The 20416-nt window shown below is 45.9% G+C and overlaps 1 protein-coding gene across 3 annotated transcripts in view; it reads left to right on the top strand.

Moving 5' to 3' along the window:
* Window positions 1–20416, top strand: part of PIK3R1 (phosphoinositide-3-kinase regulatory subunit 1) — an 82724-nt gene that overhangs the window by 49801 nt on the left and 12507 nt on the right. For all 3 annotated transcript variants that reach the window (XM_055331414.1, XM_055331416.1, XM_055331415.1), the window contains exons 3-7: window positions 6578–6670; window positions 7106–7180; window positions 12145–12276; window positions 13100–13301; window positions 13512–13591. In XM_055331414.1, the coding sequence (XP_055187389.1) occupies window positions 6578–6670; window positions 7106–7180; window positions 12145–12276; window positions 13100–13301; window positions 13512–13591 (582 nt within the window). The remainder of the gene's footprint in view (window positions 1–6577; window positions 6671–7105; window positions 7181–12144; window positions 12277–13099; window positions 13302–13511; window positions 13592–20416) is intronic.

Here is a 20416-nt window from a genome sequence, read left to right as displayed (position 1 = left end):
AACTTCCTATTTAAATCTGTTGACAGGTCTTTTCATTCCCTCTGACGACTTATCTCTGAAAATAACGTAGTTATGGCTGAAGATTTCTTTCCACTTAGATGCGACTCCTTTTTATTTTTCCCCCCATACTTTTTTTTTTTTTTCTCCTCCCTCCTGAAGAAACTGTCCTTGTTTCTACTACGTTGGATATCATTCCAGCTCCGTTTTTATTTTACGGTCAGAAAACTCAAGGATAATAACTCAAATACTTGATAGGGGAACAAGGGCAATATATTGAAAATAATGTGATATTTTAGGTAGGACTTCTGAAAAGATCATTTTGTTTATGTAAACGAAATAATCTTTCAAAAAACATTGAAAATTCTTTTTGTCTCGTTTATAATACTTTCTGGTCTTAAAAGTTGCCATCACAATTAAAAATCTATAATAGTGTAAAAGATTACATCAATAATTCCAAATTCATAACAGCTACCCATTAGTTTGTGCATTCTGCGTACTGGACACTGTGCCTGCCGTGTTTATCCATATAATTCATTCAATCCTTACTGCGTTCATAATTATTCCCATTTTACAGATGAAGAAGCTGAGGTTCAAGTTAATTAACACGTCCAAGAAATAGACTCAGTAAGTAGGGAAACCAAGATGAAATCCCCGGTCTCATTGGCTCTAAACCACGTGTGCTTTTAATAATTGCACTACTGCTGATTGAACAGGTGTGTTTCAAAGCAAAGGAAACCATACTGGCTTTTGGCTTTGTTTTAGTTTTTTAGCTATACTGTCTCAGCCAGCGTGTGTTGGCATTGTGCCAGTAGAAACTTAAAAAGCTTAAATGTCAGGATATTAACCATTATGGACCTAAGGCATGAACGTGCTTATACAATTGATTTCAGAAAAGCTTTGGGATTCGTTACATTTTTTTTGCCCACCAGAATGTATATTTTTCATTTGAAATAACGAGAGAGGTCGTTTTCAGAGAGAAATAAAATTTTGATTTGGCAACAGTTAATCGACAAACATCTTGATTTAATATTGACCCACGCCTTGCACATACACTTTCTTTTCTGTGTATTTGTATGACATTTTAAAAGGTAAGTGGCAGTTTTTCATGTACTTCCAAGCTACTTCCATCAGTAATGAAATACTCGGCTTGGGCAGTCTCTGGAGTCCCAGAATTTCAGCTTAAACTTTCCATTCGTCCCTGCCAGGCACTGACTCTGAAATATCTTTTTTTATGGAGACCGCCTCCAAAAGGTGCAGCTGTGTGCTGGTTTCATCTTGCATTTTGTAGCGGCGTTGGCACCATTTAACGTGAGGAATGCCACTGTCTCCCACACACCACTGGTGCCCAAGGACTGTTCAGGCCTGTCCATGTTCGTGGTTTGGGAAGGGTCTGAGTTTGGCGAGAAAGCTCTCCTGTTCCATGTGATTGGTTGTCACCAGGGTTAAGGTAGAAAAATAGAACTAATGGAAAAGGCAGCGTCTTGATGTGTCATCAAAAATTCTTTCTACAGTCGGGGACACCTAGTTCATTGGTGTTCCTATCAGTGTTGAAGGCTGGTTCCTCTTGGGAAGCAGTCTGTGTCTTGGCTCTGTTACTTCTAGAGCCTTCTGCTGTTCTTTCTTCTTTCTCCTTAAGTAATACTGATTTCTTTTGGTGAAAACTGATCCCACTAAGTCAAAAACTTAGTGTTGGACTCTAGCGGGGGAATCTGCATACTCATCCAGGTTCTTAAGGGTGGACTTGGCTCCCCAGACTTGCATCCTGGCTGCAGCAGGCTTCAGAGCCAAAAAGCATTCCTCATTCAGGTATAAAAATTTGTCTGGAAGATGAAACCCAGTAACAATTTATAGATAAACATCATGAGGGTCACACTGCGTCATTTTGTGTTTTCTTTGATAGTGACCATATATGATCTGTATTTTTTTTTTTTTAATTTTAGTTCCATTATGCTTTAGTTTATTGAAGTATATGATGTGGTGCTTTATCAGGGGCCTTTCAAAGAACGACTTGCCAAATTTGGTAGTGCCTGGCAATTGTCATTTCCTGCTGGGATGTCTTAAAACGGCATGTAATGGAAAAGGAAACACTGACCTTGCGTACTTAATAAAATTAGAGGAATAGTTGATTTTAGGATTGTTGAAATAATTAGTATTTTGCCTTGAGATACTTTTTAGATTTTGATGTCGATTGATCCTGCAGCCTGAAGTAGAACATGTGAACTTTAAAAGACTTCTTGGGTAGGGCTTCGTGTTCCCTTATGTTTAAATATTTGAAAGGGGAAATGGACTGAATCACAGATTTTGTACTAGGGAATAGGAAATCCCTGAATTGTTATTCAAAAAAATAAGGTTATAAAATTTCTCTTTTAAAACTTCCATTGCAAAACCTGAATCAGCTGTAATGATTCAGATGTTTGAATAATAGGTTGTTTTTGTTTTTTTAATAGTTTATGTCAACATTAACTCTGTGGGAAATCCACTAGACATGTTACAAGAAGAGTACCTGTACCCTCTCTATGTACATCTAGCTTTATCCTTGAGATTCTGGTGTCTCTTTGGGAAAAGTTCTAGTGTTGCCCTAGGTAGGTACCTGGTGGTTATCACAGTGCTTTTCAAACACTAGATGTGACAATTTATTTTTTTATTTTTTATTTTTATTTTTTTATTTTTATTTTTTTAATAAATTAATTTTTATTGGTGTTCAATTTACCAACATACAGAATAACACCCAGTGCTCATCCTGTCAAGTGTCCCCCTCAGTGCCCGTCACCCATTCACCCCCACCCCCCGCCCTCCTCCCCCTCCACCACCCCTAGTTCATTTCCCAGAATTAGAAGTCTTTATGTTCTGTCTCCCTTTCTGATATTTCCCACACATTTCTTCTCCCTTCCCTTATATTCCCTTTCACTATTATTCATATTCCCCAAATGAATGAGAACATACACTGTTTGTCCTTCTCCGATTGACTTACTTCACTCAGCATAATACCCTCCAGTTCCATCCACGTTGAAGCAAATGGTGGGTATTTGTCATTTCTAATGGCTGAGGAATATTCCATTGTATACATAGACCACATCTTCTTTATCCATTCATCTTTCGATGGACACCGAGGCTCCTTCCACAGTTTGGCTATTGTGGACATGGCTGCTAGAAACATCGGGGTGCAGGGGTCCCGGCGTTTCATTGCATCTGAATCTTCGGGGTAAATCCCTAACAGTGCAATTGCTGGGTCGTAGGGCAGGTCTATTTTTAATTCTTTGAGGAACCTCCACACAGTTTTCCAGAGTGGCTGCACCAGTTCACATTCCCACCAACAGTGTAAGAGGGTTCCCTTTTCTCCGCATCCTATTTTTAGAGAGAGAACAGGGTGGGAGGGTGCAGAAGGAGGGGGAGAGAGAGAATCCCAAGTAGGCCCCACACTTGATGGCAGAGCCTGAGGCAGGGCTTGATCTCACGACCCCGAGATGATGACCCGAGCCGAAGTCAAGTTGGACCCTTAACCTCCTGAGCCCCCCCCCCCCCCCAGTTGGACGCTTCACTGCCTCTTGATGTAACAGTTTTTGAGTGAAACACGTGAGATTCTGTAGCTCAGGATACTGAAGGTAAACTACCAATTTTTTTTCCCCCAAGGAAACCTAGAAAAGTCTAACATAAGAAGATTTGACTTTTTCTTTTCTTTTTTCTTCTTCAAGCCAAAGGGAATACATAGAGAAGATGGAAACCCTGTTCTATATATATAGTAGCTGCCAGCCCAGTTCTAAAACAACTGCTGGGTGCATATTTCAATTGCAATTAGGTGAAATCTTTAATTATCAGTTAATTTAACTTTCAAATTTGCCTGCAGAAATGATGGTGTTGATAAGATTCTGGGAGGAGATAAACCTTTTATTAAGTAATTCCATTTTCAGTTGCCAACTTTAAAGATTTTTTTTTTAATTAAAAAAAAAAGGCCTGAGTAAAATTTATGAGGGTGCGGACAGGGGGACAGGGCATGTGTGGCCATGTGTGATTGTGTATTTACTAGTTAATCTTCACCTTTTTGTATCTAGGGCTGTGCTCACTAAGACCTGTAAGTTTGAGAAGCCTAAAGAGAGACACTACCATGGATTCCAAACTAGTATTTTCTCCACACCGTTTCTCTAGCCTTGTTTTCCTCTTGCCTATGCTGATAGGACGATGCATATCAGTTTGTTCAGTGCAGAAGGCATTTTGCAGGGAGAACATTTTTGTGAGCTGATAATCTTCTGAGGCCAGAGGAAGTAGTTTATAGTTTATCAGAGGAAATGAAACGGTATATGCTCTTTTCACCTCACAGTGTAGCCTGATTTTACAAGGCTTTTAATGAAAAAGAGTAAATGAAACTTGCGAGACATCTGGTATTTTCAGTGCTTTTTGGCTGTGCTCACATTATAACGTCTAGAGATGTGGGGCATGTCATTGCTGGCTTTCTTACCGTGATCGCATGTCCTAAGACGTAGTACTAACCCAAACTACATCACTAGCTTCATGCCTGGGCCTCCTGATGGTAGGGGGGATGAGGGTGGTGGTCGGACCCGGGAACCTGTCTTCCCAGCAAGTTCTTCAGGTGATCATAGGCTCGGGCAGGTGCGGGAGACACGGGAGAGATGTCACTCCCACTCAGCTCTGCGCCTAGTGACTGTCTAGAAAGTCAGTGGCCCGGCTGTCCCTCCCTTACGAAGTCCGTAATGTGTTCAAGTGATGGTGCCGCTGGACAGAGTCACCCGGGAAGCTGTGACGGACTATTCATGCCCTGAGTTCAGATCTCGATGAGCTCTGTGTCCAGATGCTCTGTCCCCAGGGATGGCTTTATGGTGGGGTCTTAGTAGCCCAGAGCCAACTCGGGAATCTTTGGTTTGGTCTTGACAAAAACCTGTCCTTGCTCAGGCCATGGGGCTTTGCTCTCTCTTATACTGTGGCCGCTAGCACCCGTGGTTGTTTCAGCTGAAAAAAATGCAGTTCATCAGTTGTGTCTACATGTTCAAGCACTCCCAGCCACATGCGGCTAGTTGGCTGGCCACTGCTTTTTTGGATAGCACAGCCATCCAAAACACATCTCTGTCATCACAGAAGGTTCTACTGGATGGTGCGGCTGTGGGATTTTCTTCCCCAAGCTAGCTCTCTTCCGTTTATCCTGGGTATTTGAGCGGCCAGTTGAGTTAGGTGGCCGGATCCCATGTGCCTGTCTCTCCCAGGGCACACTGCGGTCCAGAAGGCTCTTAGACCACAGGGTTTAGGGTTCGTAAAATGGCGCAAATCATACTTAATTCTCTGAGGTTGACTGCATCAGGAATCTCATCTGTGATGACTCTTAGTATTAGGAAGACGGGTTTCATTAAAGATCTGCTTAACCCATTAAAGATCTGCTTAACTGTATGAGTCATCATAATCCCACCACTAAGATCTCACTGAAAATTATATTTAACCTTTCTTAAATTATACAAATATAAATTATGTAAGTTTAATTTATAAATGTAATTATATTTATATAAATAAATATGAATCATATGTTGCCTATTTATTCCTAGGTAAGACTGCACAGTGATGAACCTTGAGTGTCAAAAGGTTACGTATTGGTGGCTAATGTAAAGGCTGCACCTGTAGGTATTTTCATGTAGACTGTCCTTTAGGTGTAGTTTGGAGTTTGAGAAAAATGAGGTGAATATATTTAGCTCCCTCTTCTGGTGTATTATGAGATGGATATTTTTACTTCAAGTGGTTTTGTGTATTTTGGGAGCGACGCCGCAGTTATAAATGTGATGTTGAGGGCCGTTGTTAGTGTGCCGTCCAGTTCGTTTCTTCTCGTACCACTGCGATTGGTGAAACACGGAGCTGTCGCCTGCAAAAACCAGTCGGTGAAAGCATCACATGTTCTTAAGCTACCGACTGACCAGAATGTACCGACTGACCAGAATGTCAGCCAACGAAGGCTCAGGTGGTGGGGGTACACAGGGGCTTGATTTGAACGTTAACGGGGCCGGTAATCATTTGCAAGTGCCCTGCGTCTAAATATTTTAAAGTTCTAAATCACGTGAACGGACTGTTCGGTCAAATCTGTTCCATCCTCCTACCTGGGCAGTTACTCCTTCATAGTGAATTTAATCTCGGTTTCTTGGGTCCCACGTTCTGCCCCAGAGGATGGTGATGTGGGGAGAGTAGCCCACCTCCCCAGCCTCCGGCACATCCGAATTCAGTCCCACCCCGAGCCCCACACATCCAGCCTGGGCCCAGGGCCCAGCCCCTGGGAGGCCTGCCCTGGGGAGGACGGAGCTGGGGAGGAGGCTTGAGAGGCCAGTCAGGCAGGGAAGTCCTGGATTCCAGCTAAGTGTTCTGAGTGTGTCCCCGGAGAGAGGCGGCCTGTCATCTGGGCCCCCGTCCTTGAAACTTGCAGGGAGAGGCCCCACGGGAATAGGGCCCAGCACCGCGCTCCGTCTTGCTCAGGCCTGAGTTCGCTAGTGTCACAGCTCAACTGTTTTGCTTGCGTCTCACTTCTCCTCCCTGTTGCCTGATGCATTCGATCACCCCAATCGAATAACCATAGGATTCTGTTTGTTTGCAGCCTTGGCCCTTCCGGATCTTGCAGAGCAGTTTGCCCCTCCCGACATCGCTCCGCCTCTGCTGGTGAAGCTCCTGGAAGCCATTGAAAAGAAAGGTAATCAGCGGTCAAGGGGCTCCGTTAATGTGTCATCGAGTCTTATTCCGGGGCTGTCGCAGTTTGCCTCTGTCTGTCGGGTGTCCGTTAAATCTGCTACTTGCGAGCCAGACACACAAGCTCTCTGTCGCCGCGTAGTGCGGAAATAACCTTGGTCCGATTTCTGACTCCACGGTAACATGTACTTACTGTATGGAAACTATTAAATGCTCCATAATTTAATAAATACAATTAACTTGCTCCCTTCGTGGCCAGATGGCTTTGCCAAAATCATTGACATGCCAGCTAAGATTAATAGTAGGGTTTCACTTCCAAGAATACTCGGTACACATCTAGAGTAGATATGGGATGGAAACTGGAATGTCTTTCTGGCAGCAGGCTCACAGGTTCTCCAGAGAGCTGTGTTTTGCATGCTCAGTCTGTTTTGTGTCTTAGGTCTGGAATGTTCAACTCTATACAGGACACCGAGCTCCAGCAACCCGGCTGAGTTACGACAGCTCCTTGATTGTGGTGAGTGTCGTGGCGCTAGAAAGACAAACGGGAAACACAGTCCTTACCTTTGGGTGTCAGATAAAGCGCAGAGTTCTAAGTTGGAGGGAGCTCAGAAATCACGCACGGTTCCCTCTGCCCTATTAGGGTGATGGGGCAAGCCGGCACTGATCTTCGATGTCCGTGTCCTGGGTCGGGGTGTGTGTGCACGCCTGCCTGCAGGCATGTGGCCTGTCCTCATAGCCAAGAGCCTCTGGGCCCCGCAGGACTTGCAGAAGAGAGAAGCGCCCCCTTTGGGATTTCTCTGGCTCTGCCTACCGACCATCTTTCTCTGACTGTAGTTGGCTACGTCGGATTCATCTGGATCAGCTTAAAAAATACTTATGAGTCCATGTCATTTAACAAATGTCTCTTCTGACCTTTTCCATTTTCCTCTCCTTTGTAACATTTTTTTGCTCTTCCTTTCGTGGTCATTTGCTCTCTTGTGCCGTGTTTATAGGAGGTAACATCACGGGCCTGTTGCATTTGGTGGTGTGCTGGTAAACCCAGCTCTCAGGGAGGCAGGGGGACCCTGGTTTGTAGCAATTGGCCGCTTCCACGGAGTGAATATGCCCGCCTCGGCCAGTCTCAGGCTGCCACGTGTCATCACTGAACCCCAACGTGGAAAGCATTGAGCACAGGTGGCCCCTAAGAATAGGCCAGCTCCAGCACACCATTGGGTAAATGACACCGATTAATGTACCCAAGTGGTGGCTTCATTATTTGTTCCTTCTCTTTGCCAAACGGAATAAGACCACCCATGTGAATAAATTCCCTGGCCATCGTGCCAGCAAGTATTATCTTCTGTATTAACTTGCAGGATCTTTCAGGTTCTTCATTCTCCCCCAGAATTTTTTTTTTAGAAAGATAATTTCCAAAAAAAAAAAAAAAAGATAATTTCCCACCTCACATTATTTTAGTTGAATTTGGATGTTGGAAACCGAAAGAACGAAACCAAATTTGGGAAGAGGCTCTTCTTGTAGGAACTGTGCTCATGCGAAGAACGTAGTGGATGAAAATGTGAAGTTGAGGCAGCTCATGACAATTTCTAGAAAAGATGTTCTGGGAAAAAAAAAAAAAAGATCCTATCTCTGTCTGTAAATAGTTTCACCTTAAATGCACCACCCAAGTGTTTGAAGTTTGAAAAAAAAAAAAAGAGAAATGTTTCAAACTTTCATTTTTATTTTGTGCATGGAAACCAGCCTCACACATGTGCAGGGCATGTGCCTTGGTGGCTGTATCTCCTGCCTTAACAGCTGGAGTAGGTCAGTAGGAGCTGACTGGCAGAGAATTCTAGGTGGAACACTTGTACATTACTTCTCACAGCCTCACCCAGAGTGGTAAGGAAACAGTGAATTTTGTCCTTAGTTGCAATTGAGATACATGTTTTGGTCAAAAAATTGGTCACAGGAAGTGTGTAGACATCAGAGACCAGTGACACGGGAGTTATTTGAGAAATCGTGGTTAAGCTTTTAAATGTGACTGAATACAAATGATGCACTTCAGCTGTAGAAAACATCTTTGCATCACCTCTGAGATGGAAGAACTAACCAAAAATCACGTCAGCAATGTATTTTGACAGTTTTTCTTTGCCACTGGAGATCAAAACCCACCCGGAGAAAACCGGTTTCACCTGGATTCTGTGTGATTCGAGTAGAATTTTGTGAGAAGAAAAAAGGGTAAACATCTAAATTTAGGAGTGGAGACTTTTTATAGCTTGAGGATCTTTCAGTCCATAAAAGTATTGTCATACCTTGGAGGAAGCATAAGTCCTACTTTAGAAAAAAAAAAAAAAAGAGAGAGAGAAAAGAAGTCATGGCTTTTAACCAACCTTGTAAGTTAGCAGTGTCTGGAAGGGGTAGATGTAGAGGACAACACCCACCTTTATTAGCACCCTACTATTTTGTTTTGTCTCCATATTACCCCTGTGATAGCCGTATTTGTCACTGCTGATGGCAAAGCTGGGACTTGCATCCAAATTGGTCTCATTCCAAAAGTCCTTATTCTTTGTTTTTTTTCCATTGTATTGACCTAACGTGAATTATATTTTTGTTCTCATTTGAATTTTCTCCTGATTTATTTTTTTATTTTATTTTATTTTATTTTATTTTATTTATTTCATTTATTTCATTTCATTTCATTTCATTATTTTTATTTTTTTTGGTGGCTCTTACCCAGAAGCAGGCATTTTCTTTAAAAGTTCTCATTACAAGAAAGAGAAATTCTGTAGCTCTGGTGGTAGGGGTCAGCTGGACTGACTGGTGATTGTAACATGACCAAAGACCAGATCGTGTTGTTAGGGTCATATATAGGGTTATAGGTCAGCTCTACCTCATTTTTTAAGAGGCTTTTCTAAGCTCACACCTGTCTTCTACTCACTAGATGCCAGTAGCTTGGTTCCTAAACTGTAACAGTCAGAAATGTCCCCAGACATGGAGAGTGGGGGGTGGGGGTGGGGCGGGGTACTAGACTTGAAAACCTCCACTGAGAACTTAGGTAGAGGTCAGCCAGGGAGGCACCCCCTGCCTTCGGGAGGAGCGGGGGTGGGGGGGTGGGGGGTGGAGGGCTTGCTGGTCTACCTGTCTTGAGCTCACTCAGAGTGTAAACTCCTCCCCCTGGGACTGAAAGGCGGTGCAGGTCTCGCCCAGCTAACCTAAGTCCTCACGTAACAGACGTCCTTGGCTCTTGGGGGAGCTCACTAGGGAGGCTGTAACGCAGAAGAGGGGGCGTCCAGAACAAGTCAGGAACTCCCAGGAGCTTCAGAAGTTACCTTGGGAGAACTAAAAACCAGTGTGCCGTGTCACCAACGCTCGTGGATTTGTCGCGAAGGGGGCTTATCCCAAGACTTGAGATAAGACGATTTTCTTCCAAGGCGTGAAGCTCTTTGCCACACGCCTCACGCCTCAGAGAAGGGCTGGGGCGAGTCCCATCGCCCTGAGGACCGTGACAGCTCAGTCCACGAGCATTAGGCCGGCGGCCTGCGCGCGGGGCCCCGAGGGAGCCGCCCGGGCCCTGGGGACCCCCCGGCTGGTGGAGCGGGCCAGCCCGGCGCCGGCGCAGAGGGGGCAGCGGGGGGACGGCCTGCGGAGCGTTGGGCATCTTCTTGTTTTTTGCCATCACCAGGCGGTCTTCTCACCGTCTTTACGATGGGGAAAAATTAGGTAATATTCCTTGGGCAGCGCGACCTAGTGAGTGAAGCCTCCAGGGCATGAAGGGCCCGGGCTGGGGGCCGTGGCACGTCCCTTGGCGGCGCTGGCGGCGCACACAGCTCGGCTGTCACTTCTGACGGGGCCTCTGGGCGCGGACCTGCCCCCGCCTGGCAGCCTTGCACGTGTGGCGCCTGCGGTTGGCGCGCGCTCTCCCCCTCCCTCCCCCCTCTGCTCAGTTTAATCATTCTTTTCCCGCAGCTCATCAATGCACGTCCTCTACCACACGCACTCTCCTCAGCTTTCCTGGGGTCCTGGGCTCCCTCACGGCCCCCCCCCCCCCCCGGGTCCCTCCTCAAGGCCCCGGTGCCCCAGAGGCCTCCCCCGCCGTGGGGCGCCCGCGGCCCTTCCGGCCCCAGCACCCCTCCTTCTGGGGCCACTGGGGCTTCTCCTACCCGGGCACGGAGAGCGCGGCTCGGGGTGGTGCCGCCCCGAGGCGTTACTGTCCGACCTCTTTTCCCGCCGGAGGCTTTCCTGGACAGATGGGCTCATCCTGTCATTTTTTTCCCCCCAAAGATCTTTATGTATTTATTTGACACCGAAAGTGGAAGCGCACGCAGGGGAGCAGCCGCCGAGGGAGAGGGAGAAGCAGGCTCCCCGAGCGCACCCAGGACCTGAGACCATGACCTGAGCTGGAGGCAGACACTGAACCACTGAGCCCCCGGGCGCCCCTTGTCCCCCCTTCTGGGCTCGTTCAGTGCCACAGATGAGATGAGCTGTATCCTCATCAGAAGACCGTGTCAGCTTTAGGGGCCTAAACTTTCTAAGAATGTTAAAGATATCCTTCCGGCTATTTTTGAGATCAAAGGGTAAATCCCACATATCTTACGTTTGTTCATTCGCTCTGTTGAGCTAAATACCATGAACTCTGAGGTGCATGCAGCATTGAGCAACGCAGAACTTAGGCAGTCTCTGGATTTGTGGCCCCTGCATTCCTGTTGGGGTTTTCCGGAAGCCTTTACTGATTAGCCATCCCTGGACAGAGGCCTTCGCAGGGCACACCCGCCCTCCAGAAGGCCTGGAAATCCCGGGGGGCCACTGTAAGTTGCCAGGGCTGCCATTACCACATGCCACAGCCTGGGGGGCTTCGAACACAAACCTGTCTTCTCACCGTCCTTGAGCCTGGTCGTCCCAGATCACAGCACCTTTGGTTTCCTGTGAGGCCTCTCTCCTTGGCTCACGATGGCCACCCTCTCACCGCGTCCTCGCAAGGCATTCCCTCTGTGCTTCGGTTCCTGGGGTCCCTGCGTGCGTTCACGTTTCCTCTTCTTACGAGGACACCAGCCTAGTTGGATCAGAGCCCGACCCTAAAGGCCTCATTTTAACTGAACCACCTGTTTCAAGGCCCTTTTCTCAAAATACGTTTATCTTCGGAGACCATGGGAGTTAGGGCCTCACCCTATGACTTGCAGAGGGACACAGTGCAGCTCCTAACGGGGCAATTTTTTTGTTTTTATTGTTGCCCCACAGTCTGGGAACGTGCCTCTGGCATCATGGGCAGGAGCCATCACGCTCAATGCTCAGCACTTGAGGGACAGACTTCCACAAGGAAGAATTGTTCTATTTGCAGTGCCAGGAACAACCGCTGTGAGAAGCACTGCTGATAAATACTCGAGAGTTTTATAGCTGTCCTTGCACTGCTGCCTTTCGTGTGTCATATTTAAGTCAGATGTTCAGAAAAATTGGCCCAACCGATATGTACGACATCTGAAATGCCTTTTTTAAATGTTTCTGTCGCAGATGCCGCCTCCACGGACTTGGAAATGATCGATGTGCAAGTCTTGGGAGACGCTTTCAAACGCTATCTTATGGACTTACCGAATCCTGTCATTCCAGTAGCCGTTTACAATGAGATGATTTATTTAGCCCAAGGTTTGTCTTCTGTTCTGAGAACCTCAAAGAGCATGTATTGGTATGCGGGGGTGCGTGTAAACTCTAGTAAATCCTGCATATGAAGAGTCACGTTCTAGGAGATCTTAGTGGGAACGGGCCCCCTCCTGGCACCCTCCCTCCCCAGTAGCGCCGGTTCGCCCCCTTACCAGGGCATCCGGAACAAGACCCAGGTCCTCGTTGGCCAAGGAGGACTGTCCATGGGTTGAGATGGCTAATTGTTGACCTTTTATCAGCATTAACAGAGTTCACTACGTCACTGAAGGCCACCGTGTTCCAAGTGCCATCTTTGGATTCAGGGGAACCAGGGACCCGGACCCATGGGCCGGGGTGGTTCTCCTCATTTTCCTCGAGTGGCCATTACAAGATGTGTTGAGGGAAGAGGACTCTCAGGCTTAGGAGCTTATTGCTCAGTTAAATGCATTGGGGACAGGAAACTGTGGTTCGTAACCTTCAAAGTTAGAACGAGTGATGCTTATCTGATGCTCCTCCAAATCAGCCAATCACACTCGAAGCTGCTCAATAGAGGGCAGATCTCAGCCAGCACACCCTGATCCTCTTGCGGTTTTTTTTAACACCCAAGAGTTTCTTGCATTTCCATTTGACTTGAGATTTCTCCTTGCTCACAACGCCTTTTCTAATGAGAAGAGCAAATGTACTGTCCATTGCATCTGATGACTTGATTTAAAAGGGCTCGTTCTTCTGCGGCTAGAAGAACAGAAATGTTCTGGGTGTTTGGTCACTGACATCTAGGAACAATCTCATCTTCCTTTTTTCTTTTCTTTCTTTTTTTTTAAAACTGTAGAAGTGCAAAGCTCTGAAGAATATATCCAGCTGTTGAAGAAGCTCATTAGGGCACCTAACATACCTCATCAGTATTGGCTTACGCTTCAGTATTTGCTCAAACATTTCTTCAAGCTCTCGCAAACCTCCAGCAAGAATCTTCTGAATGCAAGAGTACTCTCTGAACTCTTCAGCCCTCTGCTTTTCCGATTCCCAGCAGCCAGGTAAGGTAAAAGGAGAGGAGCATTGCATTTTTGGGTGATGGGGGTGGTCCAAACCTGATGGGTCATTAAACTTATTCTAAGGACACTCGCTCACAGATGCATGTGCACCTTTATGCCCGACAGACACACTGACTTGAGTGTGTATAAGTGAATGTGAGTTTGTTGTTTAGGAGAAAGGTTTCTAATAAAACTCTTCTCTCCTTTCTGTAGCTCTGAGAATACTGAACACCTCATAAAAGTTATAGAAATCTTAATCTCAACGGAGTGGAATGAACGACAGCCTGCACCAGGTAATGCCTTCTGAACTGTTAAAATTCTCATGGTTCTTTTTTTTTTTTTTTCCTTTAGAATGGTAGCTTTAGACCTTCTCTGAAGTGACATGAGTTTCTTCTTAGACTCGAGATCCATAAGGTGTTGCCTTGCGATTTACAGAAAAGGGGGGCTGAGCGGTAGTATATACGGTCAACAGCACCTGCATTTCAGTATCCGTGGGTTTTAGGTGATCTTAGTTTTAGGTGAGAGTTGTTGGGAGACCTCGCCCTGTCTCTCAGTTTTGATGCTTCCAGTTGTTGCATGAATTATGGAGCTCATTTTAGTTGTTGACGTTCTTGTTTTTCTTTCTAATACTTATAAAGTAGGGGATTTATAATTACTATATAATCTGAAGTATTTTGGAATGTGTTTTTTGGAAGCAGGTATGCTGAGAAATGTCTGTCAAAATAAACATTTTCAATAATGCAAGCAGTATGAGACCGGGGTGTTCGTTGCAGCAAGTTGGAGCAGGCCAGACACTTCTTTGAAAGCAGCTTGGCATTCAAGTAGCCATTTAACAAAGCAGGAAATGTAGACCATGCTAGCAGTGGGTTTAATTTAAACTGACGTATTTTTTCTTCTACTGTGGAAAGTCTCAACAAACCCCACTCTGCTGTATACTTGTTAAAAGTTAGCCACCAGAAGCTGGTCATTGAGAAGAATGATCAGGGCCCAGTAAGTGAAGTTCAAGTTTCAGGACCAGTAGAGAATGTGGTCTTAATTTATGCCTAGAATTAAAGTAAAACATCATGAATTCACTCTTTATTATAGGTAACTCATGCAAACTACCCAGCTTCTCCCTGTATAAATGGGCATGGGGACCCACAGATGTGCGTGCGGCCACGGGGAATTAAGTCATGCCTTTGTAGGTGCCTCACAGCCTGGCGTGGGGGTTTGCAGCCCAATGGGGCAGACTGAGAGGGAGGGGCCTTGGGCTTAGAACCCACCCGTGTGCACGGCAGGATGGGATAGGTATTTGAAAGGGCTCCTGCAGCTGGGCCCAGAATATGGTATCTGGAGGTAAGAGAGGCTGCAGAAACAGTACGTGAGGGCACGTGTGGTATGTTCCAGATGTTCCAGGTCCCAGCCAGCAGCATGTTCAGGGGGGCTACTCTGAACTGTAGGAGAATGGCAGCAGACACATCGGTCACCAGTGGCCTAGGGCTTTAGTCCAGGGGCGCCCAAAAGGTTTCCTCTCACGCGACTCCTTGTTAATGGATTTGGGGACTCTGTGTTGGGGTTCAGAGGCTGCCTTTGTGCTCAATAGGAGAGATTCAGTGGTAGGTCACAAGTACCCTGTGCTGAGGGGACAGGGGGCGGGTGTGAAACATGACAGCTTTCGTGACTGCCCCTCTCCCTCAGCCCAGCCCAAACACCTGGATGGGGAAAGAGGCTGAGTAACAACAAAACAGGACCCTGGGCCAGAGGGCAGAGCCCTGCCTTCCACTTCCTTGTGGTGTGTGCGCTGGGGTCTGTCTCAGGGACCAGGGACAGCTGAGCCCTGCTTGCAGTGAAGCGCTGAGGGTGGTCCCGGTCTCCTCAGAGCCCCCACCCTTCAGGAGATGGGGACACATGGAAGCTTAAAAGCCAGCCTGAGTTTGGTAGATACCCACCGGTGGGAATCCGTGTTGGAGTTTAATCAGTCTGACTGGTGAAAACTGGTTAAACGTCCTCATCAGTTTCACTCTAATTCCAGCAAAAAAAAAAAAAAAAAAAAAAAAAAACTTTATTTTATTTATTTATTTTTTACATTTATCCTTTTTCGCAATGGACACTTAAGACTGCCTGCTAGGTCACAGACCCTGCTGCATTCCTCTGCCAAGAAACCGGTGTGCCAGTTTCCAAGGTGGGTTAGTCCCCCGCTGGCCGGGGTGAGTGGTAAACAACACTCTAAATGTTTACTGCTCCCCGTTTATGCAGCCTCTTCAGGTAAATTGCATCTGAGTAATCTCGAAACCCCAGGTTGAGCCATTTTTCCCTTTGTGCGGCATCTCTTAGCTATTCTGAAGAATGTATAGGCTCTTTGGGAGCCAAGAGATACTTCAGGGTATGTCTGACTTGTGGGAACGGATGGAGGCCCTCGTCCTGAACACCTTTGTATTCAGGAACAGATTCACACAAGTGATGGGCAGGACACACCCTTGGGCAGAGAGATGATTCCTTAGGCCTGGTAGGAATCTGACATCTTCCTAGACTCCTCCGTCATTGCCCAGCATGTGCTGTTCCCAGAGCATCTCCAGTGGACGCTCACCCATCCTTCATTGGCAGCAACTTTTTTGTCGTGAATAGAAACAAGTACTTGCATGATTTGGGGGAAAGAGAGGGAAGCAAGGCTACTACGGGATAGACGGACATCTTTGGTAGCTTTTAACCTGCTAGAACTATGAAATGATAGGCAAAACTGATGATGTTTGAGGCGATGTGTCAATGCATTTATGTGAGACCATTAGCACACAGAATCTTAAGTATTAGGTGGTAGGAGGGTGTCTAACTATGAAGAGAATTGTAGAGATGTGGTGGGTGACACGGAGGATGATTGAGTAGATGGAAAAGGCTTGGAGGGAAAAAAATGGGCTTGAAATGGGCTTTGAGGAATTGGTACAGTTTGAAGAGGGGGAGAGGAAACAATATTTCACTTCAAGGAGTTCCAAAGGCTTAGTAAGAATACATTGCAGAGTACAAAAAGGATGGCTTGCTACACTAGATGTTAAGGAGTAAATGTTTTAAATGAAGAGTATCATAAAAGGCATCATTTTTGAGTTGAAAGCTTTGTCCCACTCTTCCTTTGCTCCTAAGGAGACGGAAGCACCCCCAGAAGTTGAGAGCATCCCCTGGTGCTGACCAAGCAGTGTGAGCCAGAACTGGGTCACCTGTGCTGCAGCTGCTGCCTGGGGTTTGGGGGGGAACCTTCATGAGGAGTGGGGCTGCATGTCATGTCCGTTCCAAAGTCCTCTGAAGTTTCCAGTACAAGCCACATGCGGTGAAGAACCCCAGGGCAGTTTTTACAGAATCACCCCACAGAGTCTCCAGTCGATCTAGGTTTGAATCAGCTCTTGCTACTTATTTATTTGCTGAGTTCCTAGCAAGTAACTCAGCCTTTCCAAACTGTGTTCTAATCTGGGAAATAGAAATAATGCCTCTCCCCGGGATGGGTGTGAGATTTGAAGGAGGTGATAAGTACTGCACCTCAGGACCCACAGCCTGTCTCTACCATCGCTCAACTCTGGGTTTTGACCCACCTTCCAGAGGGGGCCCCCTTCTGTAGCTCCCAGCACCTTGCTGCCGTCAGGCCCTTCTCGCCCCTGAGCCCATGCTGCCAGCCAGCCAGCCAGCCAGCCAGCCAGCCAGCCCAGCTGGGCCTCTAGGCGCCTGCGCGGGTTTCCCTGCTAATCTGCAAAAGACACACTCACTGAGCAGGTGCTGCTCCGTGGGTGCATTGCCTGGAGGGAGCAAGGTTCCTTACTGAGTATCATGCCCTTTCCCCTGTGTGTGGCCTGGTGGGTGGAGGCCCCTGGGTTTCTGTAGCAGCTCCCCAGCCACGTGCTTCTGTGCAGTGCACAGAATGCACAACCACACAGAGCAGCGCATAGCAGTGCCGTCGACTTCATCTCACAGGTAGGTCGTGTCCCTGCCCGAGGTAACAGTGATCAATGCCATTCAGTAGGTTTATGCCCTTAAGACCTGGTCCTCTTAAACTTAGCTTATTGTCTAGTTTTTCCTGTTGTTTTCTGCTCAGCTACGTCGTTCCTCAAGGACACAGGTTGCTTCTCCCATTGAGCTCCTCCTAGCAGTGAGCAAAAGCAAAAGATAACAATCATCCAAATGAATTTTTGAAATTTCTTTGACAAACTAACCAACTTTCAAAGAACTTTGGCACACCCACTCATTTAAAGCATCCAGCAACCCATGAAGCAAGCATCTCCCCTCTGTGGAGGGAAACTAACGTTTGAAAGGTTAAACACAGAGTCCCGAGGTTCTCAGAACTTGGATAGGTCTGCTGTTCCCTTTGTTACAGAAAGTCTTAAAAATACCGAAAGCTGAACAGCAGGTTTTCTTGAATCATTAGGTGTTCTGTTTACCCTACTGATACTCAGGTAGCTAAAGCAGATTTCTATAGGGCAGCTAAGGTAAAAACAGGACCATTTAACACAGGCTGGCTCTGAATGAAACCCATTCTAAGTGTATTTACATATTTCAGATTTCATGGATATATTCAGAAATATTAATGCAGCATAATTGAAGTCTAATATTGCACCCTCAAGCCCAGAGTGGAAAATAAATGACTCTTTCTCCCTCCTGCCCTTCTACACCTGTCAGAGTTAATGTTTAACCACTGGCACATTGCAAAACATTCATCCTGAAGAGCCCGATTCATAAATCTTGTTTTAAATGCTCTGGGCTTGGTTTTCAACCAGGACTAAAGCAAGCACTAAGGTAGAGGGAAATGACTTTCAAAGAGTTTTACTTTCTCTGATTTATTTTTTATTGGATTTAAAATGTGGTCTGACATTAGAGGGTTGTTTCAAAGGTGAGAAATGAAACTAGAAAAAAATGCATATATTTAGATGGATAAGAATAAACAAAGAGGCAGGCCATACTGGGTTATAACGAAAAATAGGAAGTTTTATTGGTGCTCTGATAAAGAAATGTATTTCAGGCTGCATATATATTGATGGGGTATCGGTCAGCTTTTGTTCTCACGGCGCAGCCTTCACCTCTCCAAGGAGGACAGCGTCTGAGAGGGAAGGCAGCGCTTTATTCTGCTAAGCAACGGTCACACCTTTTCACATAGTTTGTAGAATGTATCCTATGGAAATCTGGGTTTACTTATAAATTCAAGTGAACCCTTCGTGCAGTGTCAGATAAAGAATTTGCATCATACTGAAAGGTCCTCTGTCCTAATTTGTCTTAAGTTAAAATTATGAAGGGAGGCATTCATTTAACCCTTGAAGATTTTGGTTCTTTATTTTTCTTTTCTTTTCACTGCAGTTTTTTTTTTTTTTTTTTTAAGAAGCTGTGTGGGATGAAAGCTGGTTGGGGAACACTCACTATCTGAAGTCGATTTGCACAGTGTGAGAGTGTTAGTCTGTACCTTTCGAACATATTTGCACAATTTAAGGATATTCTCTGCCTTGATCACACCTCCTGAGAAACAGAATGTGGCTTGTTTGAGCTTTACAGAACTTTGAGGAAAGGACACGTAGTAAGATGTACTGTTTCGAAGAATCCAGAGGTGAAGTTAGTTTTCAAGTATGTGTTAAGTTCTCCAGTGTGGCTGAGTGTTTGGGTCTCAGATACATGCTGAAATTAAAAGACAGCGTTTTTTTTTTCTTTTTTTTGAAAAGCATTTCCTACACGGGCATTACACCTGTGCTTTTGGTGTATTAGTTATTTGAAATGAATCCTAGGTTTTAATTTGTGTGACATTTTGGGCATAGGGGGAAAAGGCATGAGCCACGCAGGAGGTTGAGCACTTTCTCCCAAGAAGGTACTGATTCTGTTCTACCAGCAGAGGGCTCCCTTTTTAAGCTAATGAAGAAGCGCGTCCGCTTGCCCATCACTTTTCAAAGCCTAAAATTGAATGGGCAAAGGACTCCGCTCACACTTGCCGTGATATTCTAGAACCTCTATGGTAGAGGATCATACGTGTTGTGAAAACCTTGCAGCAAAGTTTTCTAATCTGTTTTAAGACTTGCTTTCTCTAAGTTGAGGTTGTACTGCTTTCCAGTGGACGGTTTTGCTTCTGAGATGGAATTACACTAGAAAATGGGATCATCTTGGAAGGTTTGGACATGAAACATCATGTAAATTCAGACAGGTGTGCTTTAGAGACAGATGTTTCCTTGGTTTCTGGCTTTAGAAAGTTTTTAAAAGTAGGGCTGGAATCTACAGCTGAGGGTGCAAGGGTGTTTTCAGAACGGACCGAACACCTCTGTGATCAGCAGGCAGGAGCTGGAAGATTCACCTAGAGACTCTTCCTTTCCATCAGGAAGTAGGTTTTACGTGCTCTTTCGGTGGCACCAAAGGAAAGTGTGTAAGTCCACTTTCATTGTGAGGTCGGTGCAGGTAACCCTCAAGCTGGGCCTGCCCGTGTGCGGTTGATGTTAACACCTAGCTCTTCCTTGAGCTCTGCATGGGACCATGGGTCACCCTCCTAGGCAGAGTCCGAGGGTAAATAAGATAGAACCATGTTCCTTTATGGGGAATTAGAAGGTAGTTAAAAAAAAAAAATACAAGTAAGCTAAAAATAGCAAAGAGAAGAAGTTTTGTTTTAGGTGTGAAATTTTTACATGTGGCCTAAGAGTAATTAACTTCGGTTTCACTTGTTAATGTTAACTTTCTCTGGCAGAAGGAAGTGAAGACCTGGGCCAGTGGGTGGAGAAAAAGGGAGTTTAGGACCAGACACCTGAAGGCTGGTGGTGGTGGTTCTTGCCTTGATCGCTTCAGGACTGTGTGTGTGTGTGTGTGTGTGTGTGTGTGTGTGTGTATGTAGCCCGAGGGATTTGCTTGAAGTGCACTTTAGATTACTTTCTGGTTTTAGCGTGAGCGATTCTGTGATTTTACATTGTGATGGTTCTGGGGATATTCGGAAAGCTGTCCATCTTAGGCTGATGGGAGTGAACATTGGCGTAGCTCAAACTTTGGTCCGGTGCCTGGCAAGTTTCTCAGGGGCCAGAGGTGCCCTGGGAAGGCCTCCTGTCCTTCTGGGCCCTCTCCTTTGCGCCGGGCAGCAGTCACGTGGGCGCCGGGCAGACACACCTTCTCATTATCAAGACAGCCCTGTGGCCAATTAAATGTGAGTT

Source organism: Nyctereutes procyonoides, unplaced genomic scaffold (genome assembly GCF_905146905.1).
Source record: "Nyctereutes procyonoides isolate TBG_1078 unplaced genomic scaffold, NYPRO_anot_genome, whole genome shotgun sequence".
Taxonomy (NCBI): domain Eukaryota; kingdom Metazoa; phylum Chordata; class Mammalia; order Carnivora; family Canidae; genus Nyctereutes; species Nyctereutes procyonoides.
Note: the sequence above shows the minus strand (reverse complement) of the source record. Positions and strands in the feature narration are given on the sequence as shown.